At 36.9% G+C, this 24,877-nt stretch overlaps 2 protein-coding genes across 7 annotated transcripts; one reads left to right on the top strand and one right to left on the bottom strand.

The window, feature by feature from the left end:
* The first annotated feature begins 1,187 nt into the window (after nt 1-1,187).
* npas2 (neuronal PAS domain protein 2) lies at nt 1,188-19,830 on the top strand. Of its 5 annotated transcripts, XM_020933486.2 has the most exons (23): nt 1,188-1,516; nt 6,674-6,872; nt 7,745-7,801; nt 7,981-8,135; nt 8,210-8,301; nt 8,407-8,496; nt 9,044-9,164; nt 10,181-10,294; nt 10,372-10,490; nt 10,694-10,776; nt 10,845-10,951; nt 11,045-11,192; nt 11,268-11,352; nt 11,433-11,559; nt 12,220-12,314; nt 12,451-12,537; nt 13,362-13,547; nt 14,002-14,202; nt 15,086-15,118; nt 15,191-15,264; nt 15,859-15,951; nt 16,020-16,230; nt 16,979-19,830. In XM_020933486.2, exons 2-23 carry the CDS (start codon nt 6,817-6,819, stop codon nt 17,150-17,152), a joined length of 2,508 nt encoding a protein of 835 aa, XP_020789145.1. In that variant the 5' UTR covers nt 1,188-1,516; nt 6,674-6,816; the 3' UTR covers nt 17,153-19,830. The 5 variants fall into 5 exon arrangements, with proteins under 5 accessions (XP_020789145.1, XP_055004989.1, XP_055004988.1 ...); XM_055149014.1 differs by having other exon boundaries at nt 12,223-12,314; nt 15,086-15,264; XM_055149013.1 differs by having other exon boundaries at nt 13,365-13,547; nt 15,086-15,264.
* A 175-nt stretch (nt 19,831-20,005) lies between these two features.
* On the bottom strand, nt 20,006-24,749 carry radx (RPA1 related single stranded DNA binding protein). 2 transcript variants are annotated; one of them, XM_055149017.1, is made up of 15 exons: nt 23,746-24,749; nt 23,513-23,655; nt 23,225-23,417; nt 22,981-23,089; nt 22,809-22,909; nt 22,611-22,733; nt 22,437-22,532; nt 22,195-22,362; nt 21,957-22,117; nt 21,766-21,887; nt 21,644-21,685; nt 21,423-21,508; nt 21,114-21,350; nt 20,309-20,485; nt 20,006-20,233 (listed from the first exon to the last, which is right to left on the bottom strand). In XM_055149017.1, the coding sequence occupies exons 1-15, from the start codon at nt 24,341-24,343 to the stop codon at nt 20,097-20,099; spliced, it is 2,493 nt and encodes an 830-aa protein (XP_055004992.1). In that variant the 5' UTR covers nt 24,344-24,749; the 3' UTR covers nt 20,006-20,096. The 2 variants fall into 2 exon arrangements, with proteins under 2 accessions (XP_055004992.1, XP_020789244.2); XM_020933585.2 differs by having other exon boundaries at nt 21,423-21,511; nt 23,746-24,745.
* Nucleotides 24,750-24,877: the final 128 nt, after the last annotated feature.

The following is a 24,877-nucleotide window of genomic DNA, read 5'->3' as shown; positions in this document are numbered from 1 at the left end:
GGGCAAGCAGGCACGTCCGCAGTTGTCATAATGTAGTCTCAACCTTATTAGAAATATTTTGGCTATTGTTATCATAAGCAATTACATTTCTGTATGTTGGGAGATGCCAAATGTTTCACCTTTTGACCTAATAGCCATGCAGACTACTGACCCACATTTGAGACCTCAGCTGGTGGAAAGGGAAATCTGTGAGTTGTAAACAAAGCATAGGAAGTAAAGGAGGAAGTACTTCAAGACAAAAACAAAAGCATGAAGTGTTTTGTTTTCTTGAGACTGGAAGTGTCATCTGTTTGTCACAAGAGAAACAAGAGTTTAATCGATCCAATGCCATGAGTGAATGTATATGCTCATTTTAGTGAAGAGAGCAATGCAAAATCCTGATATGGCTGTATTTTTGCATTGGAACACTACTGCCATATAGTTCTACCATAGTCTCAATACCAAACATGCTTATTTAGAGCTAGTCATTTTAACATAATTGTTTAATTATGCTACACTTTGGACGATGACAGATTAATTTTTCAAACAGCATACCTTTTGGTGACCTTTGGTAGGCCAGCCTTTTATGTCAGTTACTCAACTGATGGTGGATAAAGGCATAAGGCTTAAAATAGAATAAAACTGAAAGCACACCTACACTATAATACACAAATAACATCTACTTTGCACAATGCAACAGATGATTTAGATGCTTTGTGTTAATTAGGGTACTTAATAGGCCTGCTAAATATGTAGGCATTTTATTTAGCCTAGTGTACTATACAGATTCTGACCTGTGTTGCTGAATGTTGAATGTTTCCAATACTACTTTGTAGTTGTGCATTGCACTTGTATCCTGTAGCTACGCTTCTGGCAGTTTATTATTATTATTATTATTATTATTATTATTGTTGTTGTTTTGATAATCAGCGTGTTATTTCATCGTAGTCTAATAGTCGACATAACCCGTCAGATTAAAACCTGTTTCACGGACACATGACACTAATAAGACAACAGCTGCGTAAGGCCATTGCCGTGCTATCAGTCACCTTTAAAGTCCAAACTCGCACATAAACAGTTCTTTTTCCTACACTTGTGGGGGTTTTGCATTGAGCACGTGTTAAAGATTATAATACCCCTCCAAACGGCCACTACAGCTCGGAGTTGTGCTCATAGCCGCTGCTTATGCTGTCGCCCGAGCTCTCTCCCAGCTGACCTACTTTCTCAGCCCTCAGCCACACAGCCCTGTTTACAAGCCACTGCCAGCGGAGGATGTGGAGTACAGAGCCTGGAAAATACACGGACATCGCGAGTCGCAACCAAATCCTCGAATGGGAAATTTTATCGCGCATACTCGATATTTGTACCTCCACCGGGCGGATTATTTGCGATGCTTAGATAACTTAAATAGTGGTTATGCAATTTAACGTGTCTATTGCCAGCGACTTTACGCACGGCTGCTAGTTTGATAAAATGACTGAAATTAAAGAGAAAGTAGTGCTCAAGTGCGCATTGCTGCTGAAGACCAGTTTTCAAGGTATGTGTGGATTTTTGAAGCGTTTTCTTTCGTGTAAGTGGAGACATTGTTGTAATCTTGTGCCATATTTTCATCGTCAAAGTTCACAGGCACGCCGATATGATTAGCCTACTTGTGGAGTCAGTTAATCATTTTCTACCAGACCCCGTGAATTATGTCCCAGCGCAAAAGGCAGAGCATTTGAGATATTATACTTGGGTTTACGAGACGCTCTTGAACGTTGCTTACACGTTTTGAGCTCTCAGTCAGCAAGTGCCCTGGTTACAAGGCTGAAAAAATAACCTATTTTCCATTGCTGGTGACATCACTACACAGAGATTTTCATATTTTCCAAATAGCAATACTGGTACACTGTATTTCTGTTATGTTTACCTTGCTTCTTAGCCTGTAGCTTGCCCTGTGTCCATAGACTGTATGCCTGTGTCATGTAGTTATGACACCTTGATGATTTTTTGGGTCACTCTTTGTTTTCATATGGTTTTTAAATATTACAGCAGTTCTCAGTTTGACCCTAATTGCTTGTTGTGTAATTACTATGTTACTATGCACATACATTCACATAGGTGCTTAAAGGGGTCATTGAGTGCGCTCTCTACCCCCCTGTTTCTGTCATAGTGGGCATTTGTCCAGTTGTAGTGCTTCCTGTTTCCTTATCACCTCTCGGCTTATACATTCAACAACAATCACAACACAGCACCTTTTTTCTTTTCTTTAAATCTTGGACACAGAAATGAATGACCCATATAATCAAATAGGCTAGATGTTTCATGCATTGAATTGATTTTGATGAAGTGGGAAAGATTGGATTGCAATAGATCAGTATCAGTTGACGGACTGAATTCAGAAGCCTACTCATAATTTCAAAATATTGTTTAATAGTTGCTGGCTGTATAGTAGTGTAATGGAGTGAATCTTTCATTAATTGTTTGCCCCAATGCAGTTGTTAAGAGATGTGCCATTTAGTAAAAAAGAGCATTGCCTGTAATGCTGACCTGGCTGGCTGGAATGTTCAGTTAATGTTCTCTTAATTTTTTTGTTTCAAATTAAAGAGGTGGGCATTTTTATCATCTCATCACCTGCTCTATAGCTTTGGGGATATTCAGTACGTGTGATAAGTTTTATTCTGTTATATTTTGTGATAACACATTACATAAATATTTTATGTCATTATTTTACATTCATTTTGCACATTCATTTAAATTTGTTCAAGTTTGTTGAGATGAGTTGTTGACCCAGTCTGACAATCTTGCAATACATCCATCACCACAAGAGCAACAAAATTGCTCAAACAATGTCTCTGCTACTTCACATTGGTGTGTTTGTTACACTGTGTGCTTGAGCTTGCTGAACTCTGCCGCAAAACCTTCCACTGATAACAAGTTTACAAGGTACTTATTGCTTACTAGATTATTTATTATTTATTAAACAGCAGATAGTGATTAGTAAGTGCATCACTAAACACCTTGAAGCAAATATAATAGCTTCATCAGACCAAATGGTTTTGAAATATATTAAAAACATTTGTATAATCAAAATACATGTACATGACCAACTTTGGCGTAGATGTGTATTTGAATTTATTTTTAGTGGGTTTCAATAAAGATAACCTTTAGCGGTGATTTAGGATAGGCCAATCATGAATTATACCTTTAATTGTTTCAAAATGAAACTGTGACAGAGAAAAAAAAAGTTTATTTTCTCAATCTGATAAGTAATAATGGCTGGAAAAAATAGCCTTTCTTGAATTAGTCATCCTAGCTTCAGTTTTTAATGATCTCCTCAGTATTGGAGCTGACCTGACCTGACTGACCCCATAAGCACACTCAAATAGCTTTCTTTTATGTTAGTTTGATATCAGAGATTGGGCACTATTGACAAAAAATAATGTCCCAATATGGTTGCATTATTTATCTTTTTCCTTCTATCTTAATCTATATTTTAACTATGTGTCGGGAATACACTAAAATGTGTCCTTAAATATCTTGGTCGAGATTCAAGGGCTATAATTAACCACAAAGATGCAGAAGTTTCTGTTTATTTTATTTGTAATCCTTTTTTTTTGGTAATTTTAAATAGTTTTAATCATAGATGATAAACTTGTTATTCAAATTTTTCACATTAACCAAACAACAGTTGTAGCATTATCCATTTTGATGACACCTCCCACATCACAAGATAGATTTTAAAGAATGATTACAACTAGAAACAGTAGCTCACGGGATCTATATGGGTCACATTTGACAGCTTTGTGTGTTTTGGCCACACCTCAATAACTGATGCCACTCACTGATTTTGATTTAGCAGCTATGCACAACATCTGCTATGATCCACTTGTGTTTGAGCCAGAAAGTGTGATCATCTTCAACAACCTGTTTGGTGGTTAACTACATAGTGACAGTAGACTTGGCCTATGCATGACGGCATTCCTCACATGGATTTCTTTATTCTTGATGAATGGCTGAGACGCCCAGTATATTTAGGCTGCAGGGATGAGGGAAAATTGTAAAAGGAAACAACTGTCTGGAAATGACTAGGCTGTCTGGTTTCTGGAGGTGAATATTGTTTTTCTCATTAAAGTCCTCATTTGTGTACGTTTCAAGTTTCCAAGCTGAATCAAAAATGCCCTTCAATCTGTAATTCCACACAATTCTACACAATTCTAGTAGCATATAAAACTGTTTGTTAGTTATAAATATATGTACTTGTCCAGTATGACCACAAAGTTGAAATGTAATACTGTTTGGTGTTAAAAGGGCATTGGGCAGAGAGTTCATTAGCTTATTGTCAGGAACGCAAAACAAAAATTAGCCTAGACAAACACAAAATGAACTTACCAACACATTACTTTACACATCAGTACTTTAGTCTGAACCGTAGTTTGTACTTTGTATCTTAAAACAATCATTGGTCTAACCCTAACCCTATGCCAACATTCTCATATGTTGCTGCTGTTTGACAACACAGTGGACATGCATTTGTACAGTAGTAATATTGAGGTTGAAGAGCTGTGGTTTGTTTTACTCAGTGATGGAGACAAATCAGTTGTAAAAAATAATAATGATAACTTGATGAGGTTCTCTCAAGGAACAAAACAGAGGGCATGTGGACTTCAGCTGTAGTAGGGCTGCACAATATACCACAACCAAATTTAAGTGGTAATATAAAGTGGGGCAACATGAATTACCATATTGCAGAGATTGCAGGTTTTTGCTAATTTTTGCTAATATCTTGTCTATTTAGGGTGAACATGTTTACCCTGAAGTTTAACCCTTTACAAGCTGTAAACTATATGGGATCCCTATATTAGTGTAGCAGTTAGTAATTCAGTCTTCTCTCAGATATTACTGCTCATGGACGTTTAAAATGTAAATGCAATGTAAACTGTGAATCTCTAATTGGAAACATTTAATAATAATAATATTTAATAATAATTTGCATATCTCATCACAATACTTCTCAGTTGGAACCTTGTGTTTGAATAAACTTTTTCAGCCTTACTGTGGAGTAAAGCAGTGCAAAATGATGTCAAAAGCAATGTATAGTTAGTCATAGTATATTATAGTATAGTCATTTTAGCAAATGATAAGAATCCACCTAATTCTGATAAGTTTTATAAACTTTAAAAACACGGAGGAGTTTCATAGAAAATCACTTGATGAAGTCAGTGTGGGGGAGCATTTCGGGCCTCTAAGACAGGGGTCAGATTATATATGCAGGATATTGCAGTACATATTAAAGGTGTGCAGTGTTATTGATAATGTGGTTGTTATAACATAGCTGTGCACTTCGTGTGATTTGAACTTGAACTTGACTTGCAGCAGGAGTTCAAGTTGCTGGTTTGAAGCTTTACTGTCCCCTGAGGCCCCCTTGTAACCAGACTCTGGTGTTGTTAAGCTGTTAAACTTGTAAGGTGTGGTTTAACCTCAATACATTTAAAGAATGCAGGTTGATGCGGTTTCACTTTACCCAGCCCCCCAAGTAGATACTGCATAGTTTGTGACTGTTTGACTTCTTGGTGGGGCTGCAAGTTTGATCTCAATCAATTTAAAATCACAATTTGAATGGTGGCAATTCCTTTTGTAAACTACAAAATGACCCTTCTTATTATGTGTAAAATGCTCCTGTGTTTAGAATGTGAGCAGAATTATGTTATCAATACATATTAATAGTTTTTAAAATTTCCACACGAACTGAAACACTACTATGCTAAAGTTTTGATTTCTCTTATATGACAAAAGAACTGATTAATCACAATTTTTAATATTACTATTATTATAATTTTCTTCTTAATAATAACAAATAAATGCCTTTCATTATTAAATTCCTGAACAATACACACTTGTAATCATTGCCATTTAACACGAACCTTTGAGTACCTAGAAAGTAGAAAAGTGCTGTATAAAAATGTGACTATTCAGTAATTTTTTTTTTACAAAAAACGTTTAACACAAAGTTGGAACTCTGCTCTAAACCACATGCATTTACTGACAGAACATTGGCTGTACACCTTTTACTTAAAAAGAACCATAAATATCACTGACAACTGCAAATGGCTGAATTTTGTTCTTGATTAAAATTTGATTTATTGCAAAGGTCTAAACCTAAGGCAATGTAATGATATCCACAGTGGGTCAGTAGGTTTATCTAGGTTTAAGGACAAAGGGAATGCACAGAGTGGTACAGTATCAGATGTAAAGTTACTCCTGTTTGTGTTCAGAATGTATGCTATACTTTCTTTAGGCCAGTACTATGTCTTATGGCTTCAAACATAAACTAACCCCAAGACATTAACCCTATGGCCTGTGAATAAAATATTTTCATTATTTACAATATGGTGAAAAAAGTTTATCCGTGTATTTATTTATTTTGTCTGGCACATATGTCTGCAGTTTTCTGAGAGATTTGACCTCAGATGTGCTGCTGTCTGTCTAAGTTATCTTTTATTCAGGTGGAGGTGAATAAGGTTACATGATGGGTATCATAAGAGCTTTGTACTTGAGACATTTTTCTGGGTCAGGAGAGCTCCTTCAGTGCAAGTACATCTTCACTGTTAAAGTACTGGTCTTACAAAACCTGAAGAATGAATGGTTACTTCAATACTTATGTCTTTTAGACAAGACAGACAACATGACTCACTATTTTTCTTTTGTGTTGCAGGATTTGCTGTCTTTTGGGTGACCTCTAAGCAGTGGAGAGAGGAGCATCTACAGTAGGTTTTTGCTGTTGAGTTTTGGGACACAATCAGCGCGGATGGGCCAGATAAGACTGCAGAGAGGGCCTGGCTGGGAACTGGAGTGAGCATGGACAACCTAGCCGACTACAGTGGCTCCTGTGCATCCACACACAGGGAATGGGAGTAAGTATTGCATAGTGTGGTTTCTGTTTGCTTATTTGGACAGTGCTTGTTGCTTGATGCACATGCATGTAAACACACTGGGTTGTAGTCATGGGATAATTTCCTTTAGTTGTCCCGCATTTGCTCTCAGTTACAAATATGAGCCAAGGGAGGCAAAGTGTCCCACTGTCAATTTACTTTGTCTGTGGGTGGGTTATTGCTGCTGTCTGAGCAGGGACTCCCAGATTTCCCTGAGCCTAAGCTCAAGCCTCAAGGCATTCTCAGGTAAACCAAGAGACATATGCCCCTTTTACATGGGACCTGAACAGGGCAGTGCAATTTGAAGGTGAAGGTGACAGTTGTCACAAACTGCTACAATTGTCAGTTACAGGGTAGCTGTGGCTACTTAAACCCAGTATGCAGAGTGAATGAATAACGCAATGCAAAGTGACTTTGTTGTCAGGAGAATTTATGTGGTTAAACAAGAGGCTTGAGATGCCACTATGAAGAGCTCTGCGGTTTGGAACAGGAAGTCAGTTGTTAAGATCAATATTGCAGTTTTCTAGAAATATTGTAATTACAATATATAATCATGATCTAGTTACGTTACAGTTCAATGCACAGTACCATAAAAAAAAGCTTAAAAAGCTTATATCTTGTTTAACATTCATAACAAATTCATATTTTTGATTTCTCCTCTTTCAGTGAGGAAAGGGAGAAAAATAGAAAATGCACACTTAAAACATTTCTTAACCAATTCTTAATCTGTCTGCTCAATGCATAAGCCATAACTTGACTCAACAATGAGGAATGTGACCTAGATTCATAAGAAACAGCTCTTTTAAAAACTCCCTTTAAAGCTATTAAATAAAAATAACAAAATGTTTTTACAGCACCAGCAGCTGTGTGGAAGATTTGATGGACGAGGATGAGAAGGACAGGGCAAAAAGGTACCACCACTGTACAATGCAGTTCACTATTGCAGATTTCATAACTGTTTAGGTTGTTAATGCCTTTATTACATTGAATGAATATTGCTAAGCGACTGTGTAAGCTTTGGTTTCTTGGTTTGTTCTACATGTAATGATTGATTTATAATTAAATGTGTTTCATCTGTTCCTTCCCTAAGGGCATCTAGAAACAAATCAGAAAAGAAAAGAAGAGACCAATTCAATATGCTCATCAAGGAACTATGCACCATGCTGCAGGGCCAGGGCCATCCACGCAAGATGGACAAGTCCACCATTTTACAGAGAACTATTGACTTCCTACAAAAACAAAAAGGTAAGAAATGTGTGTGTAACATATTTATATACTTATATACTTATACTTAAACTCAAACATCTTATTGTTTTCAGATATCACTGCCCAGAATGAAACCTGTGATGTAAAACAGGACTGGAAACCCTCTTTCCTTAGTAACGAGGAGTTTACACAGCTGATGTTGGAGGTGAGTTAACTGAATAATTGGCAATAATGGAACAGATAAACAGACTTTACATTGTTGGTCCTGATTGTGCAGTGTAAATGATTAATCTTAATTCTTATATTTCAGGCCCTGGATGGTTTCTTGGTGGCATTAACTACAGATGGAAACATAATTTATGTATCTGACAGTGTGTCTTCACTTATTGGCCATTTACCGGTAAGTTAAAAACAAAAGACATCCATTAAAATAAGTTAAATTGTTGCTAAATTTTGAAGAGCTATATATTCTGTAAGTAAGTATAGACAATAAACAATAATACTGAAGCCAAAACAGAAAGCAGAATTATCTCCTAAAAAGTATTCTAAATGTATGATATTGTTAAAAATATGAGCCATAATAACTAAATAACACTTACATAGTTAGTTTGCATATATATTGAGCTATAGACCTTTATAATTCAACTTTCAACTGCTCAAATCTCATTGTAGTACACAAAAATAACCAACATTTTCTCACTACTACAAACATAAAGTAAAAAAGTACTCAATATTGCCCTCCAAAAATTACTATTCCATTTTACAGGAGAAGCCGATATAGTAATTATAGTGGCAGGCCTAATTGTTGATCCACAATCTTGTATCATAAAACAAAAATCCCATTTTGAGACATGCGTTAGCCCTCATAATTCATCATGTAATTATGTCTGCTATGATCTCTTCAAATCGTCTACAAAACACTGACCATGTCCTGTCTCTTGCACCAGTCAGATATGGTGGACCAAAATATCTTGAACTTCCTCCCAGAGCGTGAACATGGGGAGGTCTATAAGCTGCTATCATCCCACATGCTGATGACTGACCCCATTGCTGCTGACTTTCTAGACAGTGAGTGTCCTCTAGCAGTTTTTTGCACCATCTACTTCATTATAACATTACACAAGCACTGCTCTACCTGTCCAATATGTCTGGGAATTCAACCATCAAAGCCCATTTTCACATAGATATTAGACATATTTATGCAATGAGGTTTTTCCAGACTGGTGATGGCACAGTTTATTTTTAATTTTGTATTACATTTACATACTGAATACAGAAGTTTGCTATATATAGACCAAGTTACCAAATAGGTCTCCTACATGATTGGATTTCTCATTAGCCTGTATCTATGATTAGTCTTTTAGGCTAATAATAGAAACCAGCTTAGTATGATACTTAAGGCTTTAAATCAGTCTTATGTTAACAGTGTAATCCAGTGCAGTAATGTTGTATCTGGGACTCAAGATGCTGACCTTAATCCGTGCCACTATTGAGCTTATGTGAGAACAAGAGGTGGCAGAGCAGGCAGCTCAGTGTAAAAGGCCAAACACCAGTTTGTTCCTTTGCCCTGGTCTGGTTGGACCTCTGAGTTACATGACCACATTTATACGTTGTTAGATATATATATAATAGTTAGTAGAAATAGTAGAAATGTGGGGTTTTTTTGGGTTTTGTTTTACATTTAAAAAGGAACACCATTTCAAAGGACACACATCACAACACAGAGATTACATAATACCAGTGTAATACATTATTTGAACAGAACAGGAGGGCATTGTTTATAGCTTGTTCACATACACATTTATGGGTTTCAGCTTCCTGTTATATTTTGAGGACTTTTTCCCATTCAAAAGATGTTATGTTTTGTTTAAATTGGTCATCTAAACAGTCCTACTTTGTCATTGTCAAACCAGTGGATAATCATATAAATCATTATTTCAGCACATCATCTTTCAGTTAGTTTGTTTTGGTTTGGAATTTTAAAATCTAAATGGGTATCCAATCGTATATAGCTCAAACACAAGGTTCTTTAGTAGTTGCAAGAAACTCTGCTCTGGCAAATAATACGACCATCTGATTTTTAGGTGAGACACATATTGAATTTTGCTGTCATCTGGCCAGAGGGAACATTGACCCTAAGGAGCCACCTGTGTATGAGTATGTTAAGTTTGTGGGAGATTTCAAGTTTCAAAACAGCGGTAAGCATTTTAATATTATCGTTTTAATACTGGTGCTAATGCTATAAAATACTGAATTGAATGTTCTCTGCTCACAGTGCCTACGTCTTCTTGTAACGGTTTGGAGTTGACTTTACCCCGAGCTCTACAGTCGTCGCTGGAGGAGCAGGTCTGCCTCATCGCTACTGTACGTTTGGTCACTCCTCAATTCTTAAAGGTGAGATTAGTATTTAGTCTTTATCTGATTGCATATACATAATCAAAATAACTTGAATTTGGGTGTTCTTGCTTAGATATTGCACAGATGGTGTAGATTAGAATTTTTCTTGCTTATTTCAACATTATGTTTCAAGAGAGTATGTATGGAATGTTTCTCATTTCATTTTAAAAGTAATACCTGTTTATTTCTGCTTTCCAAAGGATTTATGTAATGTGGAAGACGCTTGTGATGAGTTCACATCTAGACACAGCCTTGAATGGAAGTTCTTGTTCTTAGATCACAGGTAGAGTTTTGTTCAGACTAAAATATGTTAAATTTCTTTTATATTCTTTAACACTTGATTTATTTCAGGGCTTCACCAATCATTGGCTATTTACCATTTGAGGTTCTTGGCACCTCAGGTTATGATTACTATCATGTGGATGACTTAGAGCTAATAGCTCAGTGTCACAGGCAATGTAAGTTAGTCTGCAGCTTTATGATTTAGTATTCCTATGATGATTCTATAACACATATATGTAATTGGTATGTAAACATCTTTATTTTTTTAGTGATGCAGTTTGGAAAAGGCAAGTCGTGCTACTACCGTTTCCTCACCAAAGGGCAGCAGTGGATATGGCTGCAGACGCATTATTACATCACCTATCACCAGTGGAACTCCAAACCTGAGTTCATCGTCTGCACCCACACAGTAGTCAGGTTTGTATCCGTACATTACTTGTAACATTGCACATACTTTATTTCTCACAGATAGCCTTTGTTTCACTTATACAGTTATGCAGAGGTCCGAGCTGAGCGGAGGCGAGCGTTTGGCCTTCAGGAGCTGTCTCCTCCTGAGATAGCCCCCTCATCAGTTAAGGTAGGGGTTAAAATGTCTCGTACAAGGTCAGTTCTGATGTGTAAAGCCTGACAACTGAACAGTGTTACTCTGTGTCCCAGGCGCAGGAGCTGTACTTGGACATCTGTTCCACACTAGACCCTCCACGGGACAGGAACAGCGGTGCGCATTCAGTATCGTCCCATAGCTCTCGAAAGTCATCCCACACGGCGCTGTCAGACTCTGCTTGTGAGTCCTTTTTTATTGTCACTGCTGTGAACATAAACTATAGGTGTGATTATTACGAGGTGAAGGTATTATCATTCATGCAACCAATCTTTTACAAACAGGTAATGTATTGGTTATGAATGCCATTTCAACCAATTTTTTTAATATTATGGTTTCTATTTTTTACAAATGTTCTTTTTCAACATTTTGAGCCCTTGTCTTGTTGCAGCTTGTGAGTCACTTTTAAAAAATAATTTATGCTCTTTGTATTGTGTGCTAGCTTTCACTGACTTGCATATTTTGGTGTTGCCATTCTTAATTCAACCATCTCCATTTGTCAGAGCTTTGGTGCATTATAAATACACCCACGCTTGTGACCCCAATTGGCTGTATTTCTATTTACTGAATAATCCACTGACTCAGTTCAAGGTAGTGCCTGCATTTTCCCTCTTTAGACAAAAAATGAACATGATGTCTAAAGAATATGTTAGCTTGTTATTACATTAGATCATTTTTATAGGTGCTGTATAGTTGCATCCTAAAAATGAGTTTAGGTTGTGTATATTAAAACATGTTAAAATCATAGAATTGTCACTATCATGATAAAATAATGAAACTAAACTATAAACTTGCTGTAGTAGAGAGAGTAGTAGTATTGATTGTGTTGATGCTTTCTTGCAGCAGCTAACAGCTACACTGAGGCCTGCACCCCATCATGGCAGCCCTCCTCCATCGGGACCGAGAAGACAACCAGACTCCAGCCCAGCAGTTCAAAGGTCAGCACAAATAACATTTGTATTTGCCTCTTCTCAATCTTTGAAGAAAAAATGTCCCGTTTGAAAATGTTGCACAAAGTTTACACAAAAGCATGTCTGTGACTGTGCTGAACACTTTTGTCATTTCCTCCTGTAGAATTTGGTACAAAGACAAAATTCCTTTGACCTCGTTCCCCAACTGAGCCTCCCTGTCTCTCCTACCTGCAGCAAGCACTCCGGCATGGTTGGTGCTACCATCCCCCTTCCCTTTTACCCTTTGTATTTGCACTATTCACTTGTTAGCTCAGTAAAATTATGTCAGGATATGAAGTTAATTGTTGTAATCTAAATCAAATTCTCACAAATTGCAAATATGTTGGGAAATCATTTATCAGGCCTGTCACCTGCTGGTCTCCTTGGAAATGTTACTGCTTTTTCTAGAATGTTCCACAGCATGATCCATCTTGCATTAGTTTTTAGTTATTTACAAGTCTATTTATTGCTCACAAATTAATTGATTTGACCTTTAACTTGGCCTAGTAACATCACTTGTTTGTCTCCATGAAGATAAATATGTTTAATGCCGTACTATGTAACATTAATGTAGCCAAAGCAATAACATCTCATTGGAGTAAAGCAGGTGGCAGACCTCCCAGAAGTTTTATAGTGACCTAATTTATATAGAATAAACATATTGTAACATATTTAACATCATTTTTTGTATTATTTATTATTATGCATTTTATATTGTACAATTAGTTTTTAAAGAGAAACATATTTTGTGGATATTGTGTGTGTGGTTTCAATATTATATTTTATCACCCTGTTTTCTCTTGCAATCTATCGCTATTGCACTTCAAAATTTGTTACGATGACAGGCCTAGAAGTCACTCAATGAAAAGTCGCATTTCTTTGGTTTATATGAGCAAAAAACACATTCCTTTGTGCTTTATCTGCAAGCAGAACTACCCAGAATACAGATAGAATATTGTAAATCCATAGTCATTCAATCAAGAGTTACATTAAAATCTGTAATTAAAACCTAATTTTTGTTCTCCATTGTTTCAGCAGTCAGCACCCCCACAACCCCCTCAGCCCTCTTCGTTGTACCAGCTCCCGCAGCCTCAGCTCGGGGTGATGACCCAGCTCAAGGAGCAGCTGGAGGAGCGCACGCGCATCCTGCAGGCTGACATCAAGACTCAACAGCAAGAGCTGCATGACATTAAAGAGAAGCTTCACCTGGCTAATCTGCAGGTGAGCAGTCACGCTGAGATGCACTAGGCTAGACAGGGCACATGTGAGGACAGCTTAGTTTTGGTAATGCTAATGTAATTTTTCATAGTATTCTCTCAGGAATGACAGATAGAAGAATATATTGTGATTGAAATTATTGTATAAACCACCTACTGCTTTAGGCTCTTATCTCTTTGCTCTTTAGAAACAGAGGTCTATCCCCACCAAGAGGCCACCCATAGTTATTTCACTCTGTAGGACTTGAAATCCTTTTTGTAAGTGGATAGTGAATCTACAGAAATAGGTTTTGAGTGCAGCCCTAAGAAAATAAAAGCAAAAATACAAAATTCAAGTCAACACATTTTAACATCTTAAAAATCTGCAAATTTATTTCTATTACACTAAAGGAAGTTGACATGGCAGCAGGAATCTTACTGCTAATTTTTTTTAAATATGTGTTTTTAATATATTACAGATGTTGTTACAGCAGCCGATCCACAATGACTTTGGCCAAGATCAGCCCCCTCAACAGCAGGGTCCAGGGAGGCCAGCCCCCCAGAGCCAGGGGTCAGGGGTCATAAGGCAGCACGCAGCACATCCCAAACCACAGGCCTGCGGAGCTCACAACTCCTCACCTCACTCACTCATGAGAGAAAACAGCTCTCCATCAACACAGGTACTAGCACCTTTTTACCAAAACAACTTCCAATTAAATAATAAAGTAAAAAAAAAAAAAGAACTCAAGAGTCAGGCAAAAAATGTCTATAACAACTACAAACTGTCTTCACTGCTGTTGCACTTGTAAATATGGCATAGTCACATGTAGATTATTTATGACTTTTTATAAAGTGGGGTTTTAAAGTGCATTTTAATGGTCATGAAAGAGTGTATGTACAAAAAGAGAAACTGGAGTGTTTCCCCGGTCAACCCAAAACATGCTACACAGGTCTCCAGGAAGAACAGTTGATAGCTTAGGTCAATTAAATACACTCAATCAGTGAACCTGTCCAAGGACTACAGGTGGAAATTTTCACTGGTGCTAAAACCTGGAACAATGCATCGCTCCTGTTAAGGTTAATGTAAATTGTGCACTGTTCCTGTCTCATTAAATAAATAAAGCAATAAATAAATACATTCATATGTACATACATACATACAAACATACATTTCCTGTTCATTAAACAGGCAATACATTGAATTAAAATATAGTAGCAATGTGGCAAATTACCTTACACAATCATTGACATGACAATATATATAATGTGCTCTGTAATTTCTAGTATAAATTGTATGTTGAAAAAGGATGTTCGTTTGTTGTGTATTGTGTATTTTGCTAAAGGTGACGATGATGACTTATATTTATATTACATTTTCTTTTGGAGTCTGACATTTGAATGTTGATTGCTATTGTCAGACTGGCAGTATTTAAGTGTCAGCAGCAGCAAATAATAAGTTATAAGTAATAATAAGGTTTTGCTTCATCACAATTAATGACTGATGTGAACCGTCTGCTAAAAGAAGGATTGTGCTGATGTCCGTTTTGGTTGTTTTGTGTGCAGCCGAGGATTGGGCGCAGCGGGCAAGTCCAGGCTGTGAGTGTACCTGTGCAGACAAACACCAGCCTCACCATGCCCTTTTATAGTAACCCCATGATGTTCTCCCAGACCAATACAAGACCTCTGCAGGAAGCAAACCAAAGACCCTCTGAAAACGAGTTCAGTCAGGACGGACAGCTACGGTAAGAATCACAATACAGTTTTCACCTCAATATCAGTCACCACATCCATACTTTATAGATATATTTCATGTTGCTGCATTCATATAAGGCAGTTTAATGTGTACAGGTTTGTTTGGTTAGAAGCAATTATTTTCAGAACAGAATGCACTGTCAAACACACCTTAGTTTATGATGATTAAATAAAAGAAATGACACACTGTGACAATTTAAATGTTTTTCTACAACACTGGTTATGTTTACATGAAGCCAAACTCTGATTTCTGGAGTTATCAGATTATTGAAATATCATGTAAATATGATGTGAGTAATCTAATTTGTTTGTGATTGTTTTGGGGTTTTGACAAGGACAAAATATATATATATATTTTTTTTTATTGTTACTCTAAAAATCTGTGGATTAGGTGACATGTCTCGCCAGGTGTTTTTGATGATCAGATTTCTTTAGTGCATCTAAACTCACAGACTCACAAATCTCACAAAAATCAGATCTAATCATTTTTTTTATCAGATTATTCTAGGTAACAGGTTTTTACTGGCCATGCGAATGTACCCACTGTATTAGGCCTTTCCTCTAAAACATATTATCACCCACAGCATGCTTCTGAACCAGCCAATGCAGACCCTTGTCCCAACCAGCAGTGTCTCCTCACAGTCTTCACAGTGCAACATGGGCCTCCCCCAGACTATGTAAGATTTTTGTATGGGCATATTTATTAGATTTTAACAGATTTAACATATTTTATTCTTTCCCACAGTTACACATTGGAGCAGCAGATTATTGCGCCTTCATTCTCCATGCCGCAGGTGAACTGTAACGCGGTGCTTGTGCCCTCTCCAGTCTTCACGTCTCCCGTCATGATCCCTCACAACAGTTTTATCTCACATCAGTCGCACTCAGCCTACCACCCCCAACCACAGGCTCCACGCCACTCACTGCAGCTACAGCAGCCTCAGCAGTTCTTTCAGGTACATGCAAACTCTGTGCTGTAGTTATCAGCGGGTATACTCCTGTTTAATGCACCATTAATTAAATTCAGTTCAGTGTATTTTTGTCAAGCCCAAAATCACGACAGCAGTCACCCGTTGATATAACCAACAGAAAGTTAGAAAATAAAACATCATTGGGCAAGACAATCAGATTAACCAACATTCACAAGAAATAGATGTTCTTAGACCCTCCTTCTCAGTAAGGAAACACTTTAAGCTTCAGTCATCACTGAGGCAGTGAGCAACTAGGCCTCTAAAACAGTTACACTGCCCAGAGAGGAGTGGGACAACTGACTACAGGTGAACTAAATATTAAATCTATTTATTTATTATTTACATCATATCTATTCTATCTATAGATTCTAAGAGGGTAGCTCCCACAGCAGCAAGCATCAGCGTAATTTATACTTGTTACTACTGAAAATAAGTCATTACCATTCATTCAGAAATATGTGTTATCCCTCAGTTGTCCAGGTAATTCAGATTTCAGTTTTCTATTGTTATTCATTCAGAAACACCAGTTACACTAGACACTAGACAAAATATTGCTCTGTTAGCAGATATTACATTTGTATTATACTTCTTGCTAATTTAATCTGCTCCATCATCTCCAGTCAGTAGGGACTTATAAGGTCATAAAACGACATGTAAAATGGAAAGTAGTTAGCATAAAGAGCACCTGGAAAAGGAAGACCCATTTTAAAGTAGCATTTTATTTTCTCTGCAGATGACTCAAGGACTTGGATCTACTTCTGCATTCTTGCACACCACAAATGTTCCACAGCAAAGCACTGTGGGATACATTCAGCAGCAGCCAACACAGCAACAGCAACAGCAGAGGCAATACCCACATTCCCAAAACCAGAGCGCCAGTGACTTCCGCAACATGCTGACTCGGTAGCACTGAGACTGGTCTGGTTAGGACTGCCACTTTTGGAAGTAAAAGTACATGTTGTAGAAACCCAGTCAAATGGACTGGTCAGTGCATCTACAGCAGAAGATGGAGGTCACCTGCAGGGCCAGGTCTGGACAGGACCAGAGCCACAGGAGCTTAGACCTGGGCCCAGGGCTCCAGCTGTGGTCAGTGGTGCAACTAATGGTGACAGCTGAAAGGAAGTCTCTCCCATGTGTGATCAGGTGGAAAGATGTCATCCAAGAAAGGATTTTCAGTCAGGTGTGTGTCCGCACTCTGGTACCACTTTACTAAAATTGGGAATATAATTATTATTCCTACCAATAATAATCCTTCAACTATATAATCTTTCAACCTCAATCCCAGTAACCGAAAACCATGCACCTAGTTTGACAAGAATTTTAATCACAATCATATCTTAAAATTAAACCAATGTACAGTTGAAAATATTGTCAGTAGAAAAAAAATTTCAGATTTTTTAAAAGCCTCAGTCTGTCATAAGAAATAATGGGGCTCCTGTTTCCCTCTTTTATCACAGAAAGCTTTCTTCATAGCTTTGCAGTAAAACTTTGGAGGAGGGTCAAACTGTGCCTTTAACTATGGTCTGTCCATGGTAAAAGTTTGATGGTTTAGTCTGATTACGGCTTTAAAAATTCAGCTCAGGTCCATTTGGGATACAAAGTTATATTTTCATAGGTCATAATTTATTGTTTTACAAACCTGAATCAAACAATAGATTTATATTGAAAATGATCTGTTATTTACTGCCTTCACATGTCCCATTTAGAATAGACTGTAAGTTTAACTCAGTTCAGTCATGAAAAACATATACTTTCATTATTTACATGAGACACATAAGATGTCTGGCTATGTATTCATTTACACATTGAAAGGTCACCACAGCTAAGTGTTGTAATATTTGTGATTGTGAAAACTGTTACAGATGTGTATGCTTGCTCATTTGCATCTATTAGCAGTTTTAATTTAATTTTGAAAAATAATTTAACTATCGATAAATATATTTGCTAGATACAAACATTTACCCTGATACAATGTGCTAAATGTTCTACAGCTCATTCTCAGTACTGTAACGCATTGAAGGTCGTACTTTTGTTTCAGTGGAAATTGTCTTGGTTTTGTTTGAAGGACAAGTGCATGTGTCTGCACTCAGTCTTTCCTTGTGAATACAGAAGTAAATACATATTTATTGACTAATGACAGCTCTTAATGCTGTTTTCTACATCTACAACACAAGCAAAGTTATTACAAAAAGAAATCTAGTTTTTCATTTTGACACACCCTTTACCAGTTCTTAGCATTAACGCTAACCGTACAGTCCTGAAAAACTGCTGCTGATTTTCAGACCACTACGAGTGTGTATGTTCAGTGCCGTTTTACACTTTACTATGTGCAATTTCAAATTGAGAAGAATGTTTTTATTGTAATTTACTGTAAACTCTGTGTTGCATATGTATATAGATGTGTATAATAAGCCATGCTACCATGTAATTTATATGGAAGTATTTTTCTAATGAAAATATTATTACATTCCTTAAATCCAGCAGCAGTTTTCAAAAGGTATATATGTCCCATCTATGTTTCCCAAGATTTAAAACAAATGACAAAATTAAGAAATTTAGGATATTATTGTTAGTGATTAATGAGGTATTAAAAGGTCCCCTGTGGAGATCTTTTTATTGTTATTCTATTTGCCTGAATGATTGGGTCTTCATGGTAGTAACTCACTCAAATGCCATATTTGTAAGTTATCTGAAGGAAAAAATATTTCAACTTATTTGTTTAAAGTGCAATTCTTCATTTCATTTAGAGGATGGCTTTAAGGTTTATCATTGGATCAATCCAGTCACTTTCCTTTTTCACTTTGTTCATTAAAAAAGTTAGAGGTGCCATAGATCAAATCATTTACCTGTCTGTGGTCATTGTTTTGAAAAAACCCAAAGATATTTTAGAGAACATCTTCTACTCATTTAGATAGTTACTTATTCTCCCAATACTCTTTGCTGTGGAGTAAACCTGTTGCACACTGTCCTGGAAAGACAGAAAATAAAATTATTTTCTGAGTGACATTGCAATAGTTCATACGTTTTCTTTTTACTCTGCGTGTAGATAAGCTTTAGTTTGAAATTTTCTGTTGCATCTGTTTGTGTTTATAGTCTGTCTGTAGATTCTGCCGCAGAGTAAAAATGGCCTTGATTTTTGGTGTAACCATTTTAGAAAGTATGTGAAATTAATCTGAAATTAAAGTGAACAAGTAATGGTCTGTAAAAGGTTCACCAAGACACAGTTCATTCTGCAGTTTCAGTGCAGGAACAAGGATATTGTAAAATAGAATGTACAAAGTTGAGACTATATTATAGTGGTTTATTTTATATGTTTAATAGATATGTATGTTATATGATTTTGAAATTAAAGTAATTTTGTAACAGATAATGAAGTGTCTTATTAGAAGAGGTAAAAACTTTGCACAGTCTCATGTAATGTATGTATTGTTTAATTTTCATGTTTATTTACAATCAAAATCAGCTTTAAAGATATTTATGTTTTAAAATACAACACAGAGTTTACCCACGAAATGCTAAATTTCAACCTGGATATTGTGAAATGGAAAATAAATATTTCAAACATGTATGGTTATTCTAACCAAATGGGACTACATAAATTCATTAAAAAGCTTTTCATGCATGTGAACACAAAAAAGCATATTTGGGTGCACTTTAAAATCCAATATATTAAAAAAACCTCTGCTACTCTTTGCTATGGTCCATGTCCTGGAAGACTAGAGAGGGTCTGTGCATTTTTAAGTTAAAAGATTTATGCAAATATTGTCTCACAATTTAATGAGAATGGCAGAAATCTTTTACACAAAAATTTGACAAACATGATTTAGTCCATAAATCTAGTCCATAAAAGTCTATTGGAGAGAAACTTCAGTGACTTTGTACACTTTGTTGATGAGGACTTCTACACGGTCTCCTCCGAGATGACACAAGTCCAGGACGCACACCAAATGTAAACCCTCCAACTCTCCAGCTGTTTCCAAAATCTCCTCTAAAAATATAATCAAATTGAATGGAACATCGAATTAATCAGTGTGTAGCAATATGAATGTGTGGTGATTAGTACCTGGCTGTGGATGTATTGATTGACTTGTATCAGAGCTGAGGGGGCACAGGAAGCCAGAGGAAAGGCAAGACAGCATGGTGTTGCCGTGGGGATCCTGTAACAGCCCCACTGCACAAGGCTCATCAGGGTGCACAACAGGAACATAGGCAGCGTCTACAGCTAACTGCCTGTTTACCCCTATGAAATATTAACACATACAGCTTAGATTAATGTATGGCAACCAATAATGAATAAATAAATTAGTTCGTCTGGTCAGTGTGATCTGTATGTAGAGCGATAATTAGAGCATAGAAGTCAATAATGCACAGCTAAAGAGCCCATTATCTCTAGCATGTATTATTTAAACAGCAATATTGAAAGACGCACTGTTGCATTATTGCTGTTTAGAGAATTATTCAATCGAGTATACTGAAAAGGAAATACAATGTTTGTGTAAGAATATAAGAACTCCACAACTTAATTAACTAGAGAAGTTCTTAATAAACACCAAAAGTATTGATTGTTTTGTTACTAGTTTTCTCCAACAGTTTAAGAAAATATTACTGACTGCTTTCAGCAATAAAAAAACATCTTATTCCTGTGATGGTACAAAATGGTGTCCAAAAAAAAAAAAAACAGGCCTCCACCTTCATATGACTCAACAGTGACTCAAATACAGAAAGTAGGTTACCACAATTTCACAATTAACCTGTAGGACAGCATTATTTGTCCAATGAAATAGTTATTCATAGAAGGAAAGGGCATTTAGGAAACAATAACATGTAAAGAAATATACGTTGGATAAGGGGCAGTGCATTATGTGTACCTAAAATGGTAATTCTGTAGTAACCAGGGCAAGCCACAGGTGGGATAGGGTCTGTGGAGTGCTCTGGGGTCCAACGTGCTGGGTGAAGGTTGCTCCAATGCAAAAGAGAATTTTTCTCCTCAAAAGTGAATCGTCGTGAAATGCTGTCTTCATATAAGATGCCTCGATGTAAATGTTCTGAAATGCTCAGCTTTTGCGTCAGCCAATCACTGCTTTCCCAGGATGTGACACCAGAATCTGTAACAAAACTAAAGTATAAGCACTCCAAATATAATAGTATAACAGTAAAAACAATACTTTTTTTAATACCTTGACTATGGAAATTCTCAGTTTCCTCTGGTGAATTGTCAGTTTTATTCTCTTTCTGTTCTGCTACTATATTGTCATGTCTGCTGCTTCTAAAAGAGCAGCATAAAATTAATTTACAATATCGAAATAGTGACACCCAGTTATAATTCAAAACTACACATACAGCACACTACAACTGGAAATCTATAGAAAAAAAAAATCTGCTCAATAACTGTGGTTACCTTTTAGTTGGTGTAACATCTTCTGAGGACTGTTTTCCATGTCTACAAAAAACATTTGAAACATTTGAGTGATTCAGGAAACTTCTTATGGGTAAATATTTAATCCTAGTTATCTGTAGTACCTTACTCGATATCTTCTTTTCCTTGTGTTGATTTGAGTCAGAGTTGCATCTGTAGAGACAGAATCATGGTCTGTGCTGGCATCTTGAATTTCTTCATACGACTGGGTCAAAACTACAGGACCCTGATGAAAAAAAAAATCTAAATTAAATGTACTGTAGCAAATAATGAAATATTAGACTTTATTTACTACCTGTGGCTCTTCTGTTAGACATGGACTCTTGTTTGATGTTTGGTGTTTTATAAAGAGCACAGCCATGATCTGTCCTTGGATTGCAATTCTTTTATGTTCCCTGTATTGTAGCATCTCCAACTCCTTCCTTAGGTCGGCCGCTGCAACTAGTGGAACTTGTCCTGTAAATGCATTTATGGCATGGTAATACAAGATTTGACTAAACAGTTATATCTTTCAATATTTTTATTATTGTCACCTGATGCATCTTCCACTGACTGCGTGAATATTTTAGGAGCTCGAGGATAGCTATAATATCCTCCAAGTGTGGTTTTCTGGAGGATGACGTTGTCTTTTTGAGTCTTGGTCCATTGAATGAAGCTTTTTACTTTGGGGTCACTCACATACGGCTGCCCTTTGTGGTAACCTGACACACCACAAACAGAACATCAAAAGCTTTTAGAAAATTAAAAACCATAAAAGAAATGCATTTGCACTAACCTGTTATGAACATCTGTGTCTCGCAGCTGCTTGTGAGGTAAGGCAACCCCCCATCAACATGACACAGTCTCATCTGGGTGCAAACCAGATAGGTCACTGGAAAAATTTGAGAAATATTGCACACACTATATTAGATTGAACATGCGATACTATAAATAATAATTTGTGTCATACTTGGGTAAATGTGACTAAATATTTCTGGCTGAGAAGATGAAAAAATTTCAATGATAAAAGGGAGATCAGATGTGCCGTCTACTGCATGAATCCATCGATAAGTCCAGTATTTCTCAGGAAGACCTAAAGACAATAGAAACACCTGAATTTGTAAATCAGTATTCATTAAATTAAGTTTTAGTGTTACAAACTGCATACCTTTGCTGGCTTTACATTTTACTCTCTCTACACGTCCCACAAATGTTACCAAACCGATAATGTCACACGCTGAATTGTTTGATAGTTGATTCAACTCTGACCTACAACAAACATATATGGTAAATATTGATATTTTATCATGACCCAAATAAAAAGGAAATGTTAGAGTAACCTAGTTGTGAACTGGTATGAAACTTCAGGTAACCCCCACTGCGGCAGTACACTTTTTGGTGAAATTATAGTTATAACTGAGGCTGGTTTACGTGGGTTGAGGCAGATTTCTGAAGAAATAAAAAAGTGTGATGTAAAAGACAGGTCTTAATTGTTGTATAAAACAAAATAGAGTTAACATTTTAAATGAACTAAACAATAAGATTAAGAGATTTTAGAGAACCCCTTCCTCCTCAGCTACATACCCACAGAGTTAAAAGCCTTCATTCTGTAATGGTCCATGTGTGGGCGTGACCTGTTCAGATAACTCCTCTTCAGAGTATAATTTTGGAGGTACAGCACTGTGCCCACATGAAGTCTTTGGTAAAACTCAGGACAAAGGTCATTCCACAGCACCAGGGACATAGTGCCACTCTGATCGGCCACCTCAAAATAGGCCTGCAATATCATAGAAAAGACAGAAGAGTTACAACCAGGAAGTAAAGTTTTACTAATAATAAAAGTTATACATTGAAAATTAAACTCAAACCCACCTGATAAGGATAGTCAATATTGAGTCCATATTTTCCATAATATCTCAGTCTGGATTTATGTATTATTTTTACAAGAATAGGGAATGGTTTCTGTAGATTTTGAAATTGTCCTTCCAGATGACACAGAAACGTGATCTTGGACACTGTTTACAAGAATTATTAACAGCAGAAATGGCTTTAGGTTTGTATGAGGGCTGTCTGTATACTAAGGATATTTTTCTCCTCAGACTTACCATCAAGCACAGTGTTCTCTGAGTGGGGCTCAGAGGCCCACATCTCTCCATCCGGGTCATCATTATTCCAGAGGGGGAGGTAGTGCTTACGGCTCAGCTGAAGTGGCACATCACTTTGCAAAGAGATGCTCCTCTCCATGCCTTGTCTGACCAGTACAGGAAGTGCACTGATATCTTTGTCATTGGCCTGTACAGTACAGGTATCTGTCCTGCATGTGAAGCCCTCAATGCAGAGATAACCATGCCCTAGTCTCCTCTCGTTGTAAACAAAAGAGCATTTCGTTATGCTGATGTCTGTGCCAGTCCTCAGGGAGTTTTTATGCACCACACGATTTAAAGTGGTGTGGAGGAAACACTTTGCTCTCCATACTCCGTCTGTGACCGTCACATCGTAGCTGTAGCTGTCATCCTGCTGGTGCGCCTGCGTCTCTCCAGAGTCAGACAAGTACCGATGGAGAGCTACTACAGTAACAGGAGATGTATCTTCTGCTTGCAGTTTTAGAGACTGAGTGACACACAGCCGCTCCAAAATCTTCTGCAGAAAAGATTCTCGACAAATACTGCTAGCAGTTGAAGGACGCGATGAGCTTTCCTCCATTATTCTGTTAGCCTGTTAGCTTAGTGTTAGCCATAAGTTCGTGAAATCAACTTTGAAGTAGATGAGTAAAGACACCAAATACATCGATTCAACTGAAAACACTAATATTTAGTTGTCTGTCAAGACTTTACAAAATAGCCAGTTGTGAACACTGTTTATAAAGATTAGACGAGCGCAGGCGTTACAGGAAAACACAATATTCACGTCACTCCAGAGCGGGACACCCACCTCGAAGCTTAGGTTTGAGGGGGGGGGGGCAACTATCCACCGTAATTTTCTAAAATCGTATACAAACGATACGTATGTGAAATGCGAGGTCTGAACTAATTGCCGTGGGAGAACAAAAAAGCTCAAGTTGTTTGATTTCGGCGCTTAGTAAAGATAAGGCGGGTTTGGATGACGTAATCAGTGCGACGATGTTGTAGTTTCAAAATATAATGTAGTTAATTAGCTAATTGATTAATCAGTCACTTGGTTAATTGACTGATAATTATTAACAGTTTTATAAAATGGTTAGAATAATACACATTTTAA

This window comes from Boleophthalmus pectinirostris, unplaced genomic scaffold (assembly GCF_026225935.1).
Source record: "Boleophthalmus pectinirostris isolate CB_2022bp ecotype Guang Dong unplaced genomic scaffold, ASM2622593v1 HiC_scaffold_12, whole genome shotgun sequence".
NCBI classification, from domain to species: Eukaryota; Metazoa; Chordata; class Actinopteri; order Gobiiformes; family Gobiidae; genus Boleophthalmus; species Boleophthalmus pectinirostris.
This window is presented reverse-complemented; position numbering and strand designations above follow the sequence as displayed.

Bases quoted from the DNA above. Each gene is read 5' to 3' on its own strand.
- npas2 (XM_055149012.1), top strand. From the start codon at position 6,817: ATGGACAACCTAGCCGACTACAGTGGCTCCTGTGCATCCACACACAGG. The intron at 7,802-7,980 runs GTACCACCACTG...TCCTTCCCTAAG, and splicing joins GAGAAGGACAGGGCAAAAAG to GGCATCTAGAAACAAATCAG. The intron at 13,548-14,001 runs GTGAGCAGTCAC...AATATATTACAG, and splicing joins TTCACCTGGCTAATCTGCAG to ATGTTGTTACAGCAGCCGAT.
- radx (XM_020933585.2), bottom strand. From the start codon at position 24,343: ATGGAGGAAAGCTCATCGCGTCCTTCAACTGCTAGCAGTATTTGTCGA. The intron at 22,363-22,436 runs GTTAGTGCAAAT...GTGGTGTGTCAG, and splicing joins GACACAGATGTTCATAACAG to GTTACCACAAAGGGCAGCCG. The intron at 21,888-21,956 runs GTAGTAAATAAA...TTTTTTCATCAG, and splicing joins GTCTAACAGAAGAGCCACAG to GGTCCTGTAGTTTTGACCCA.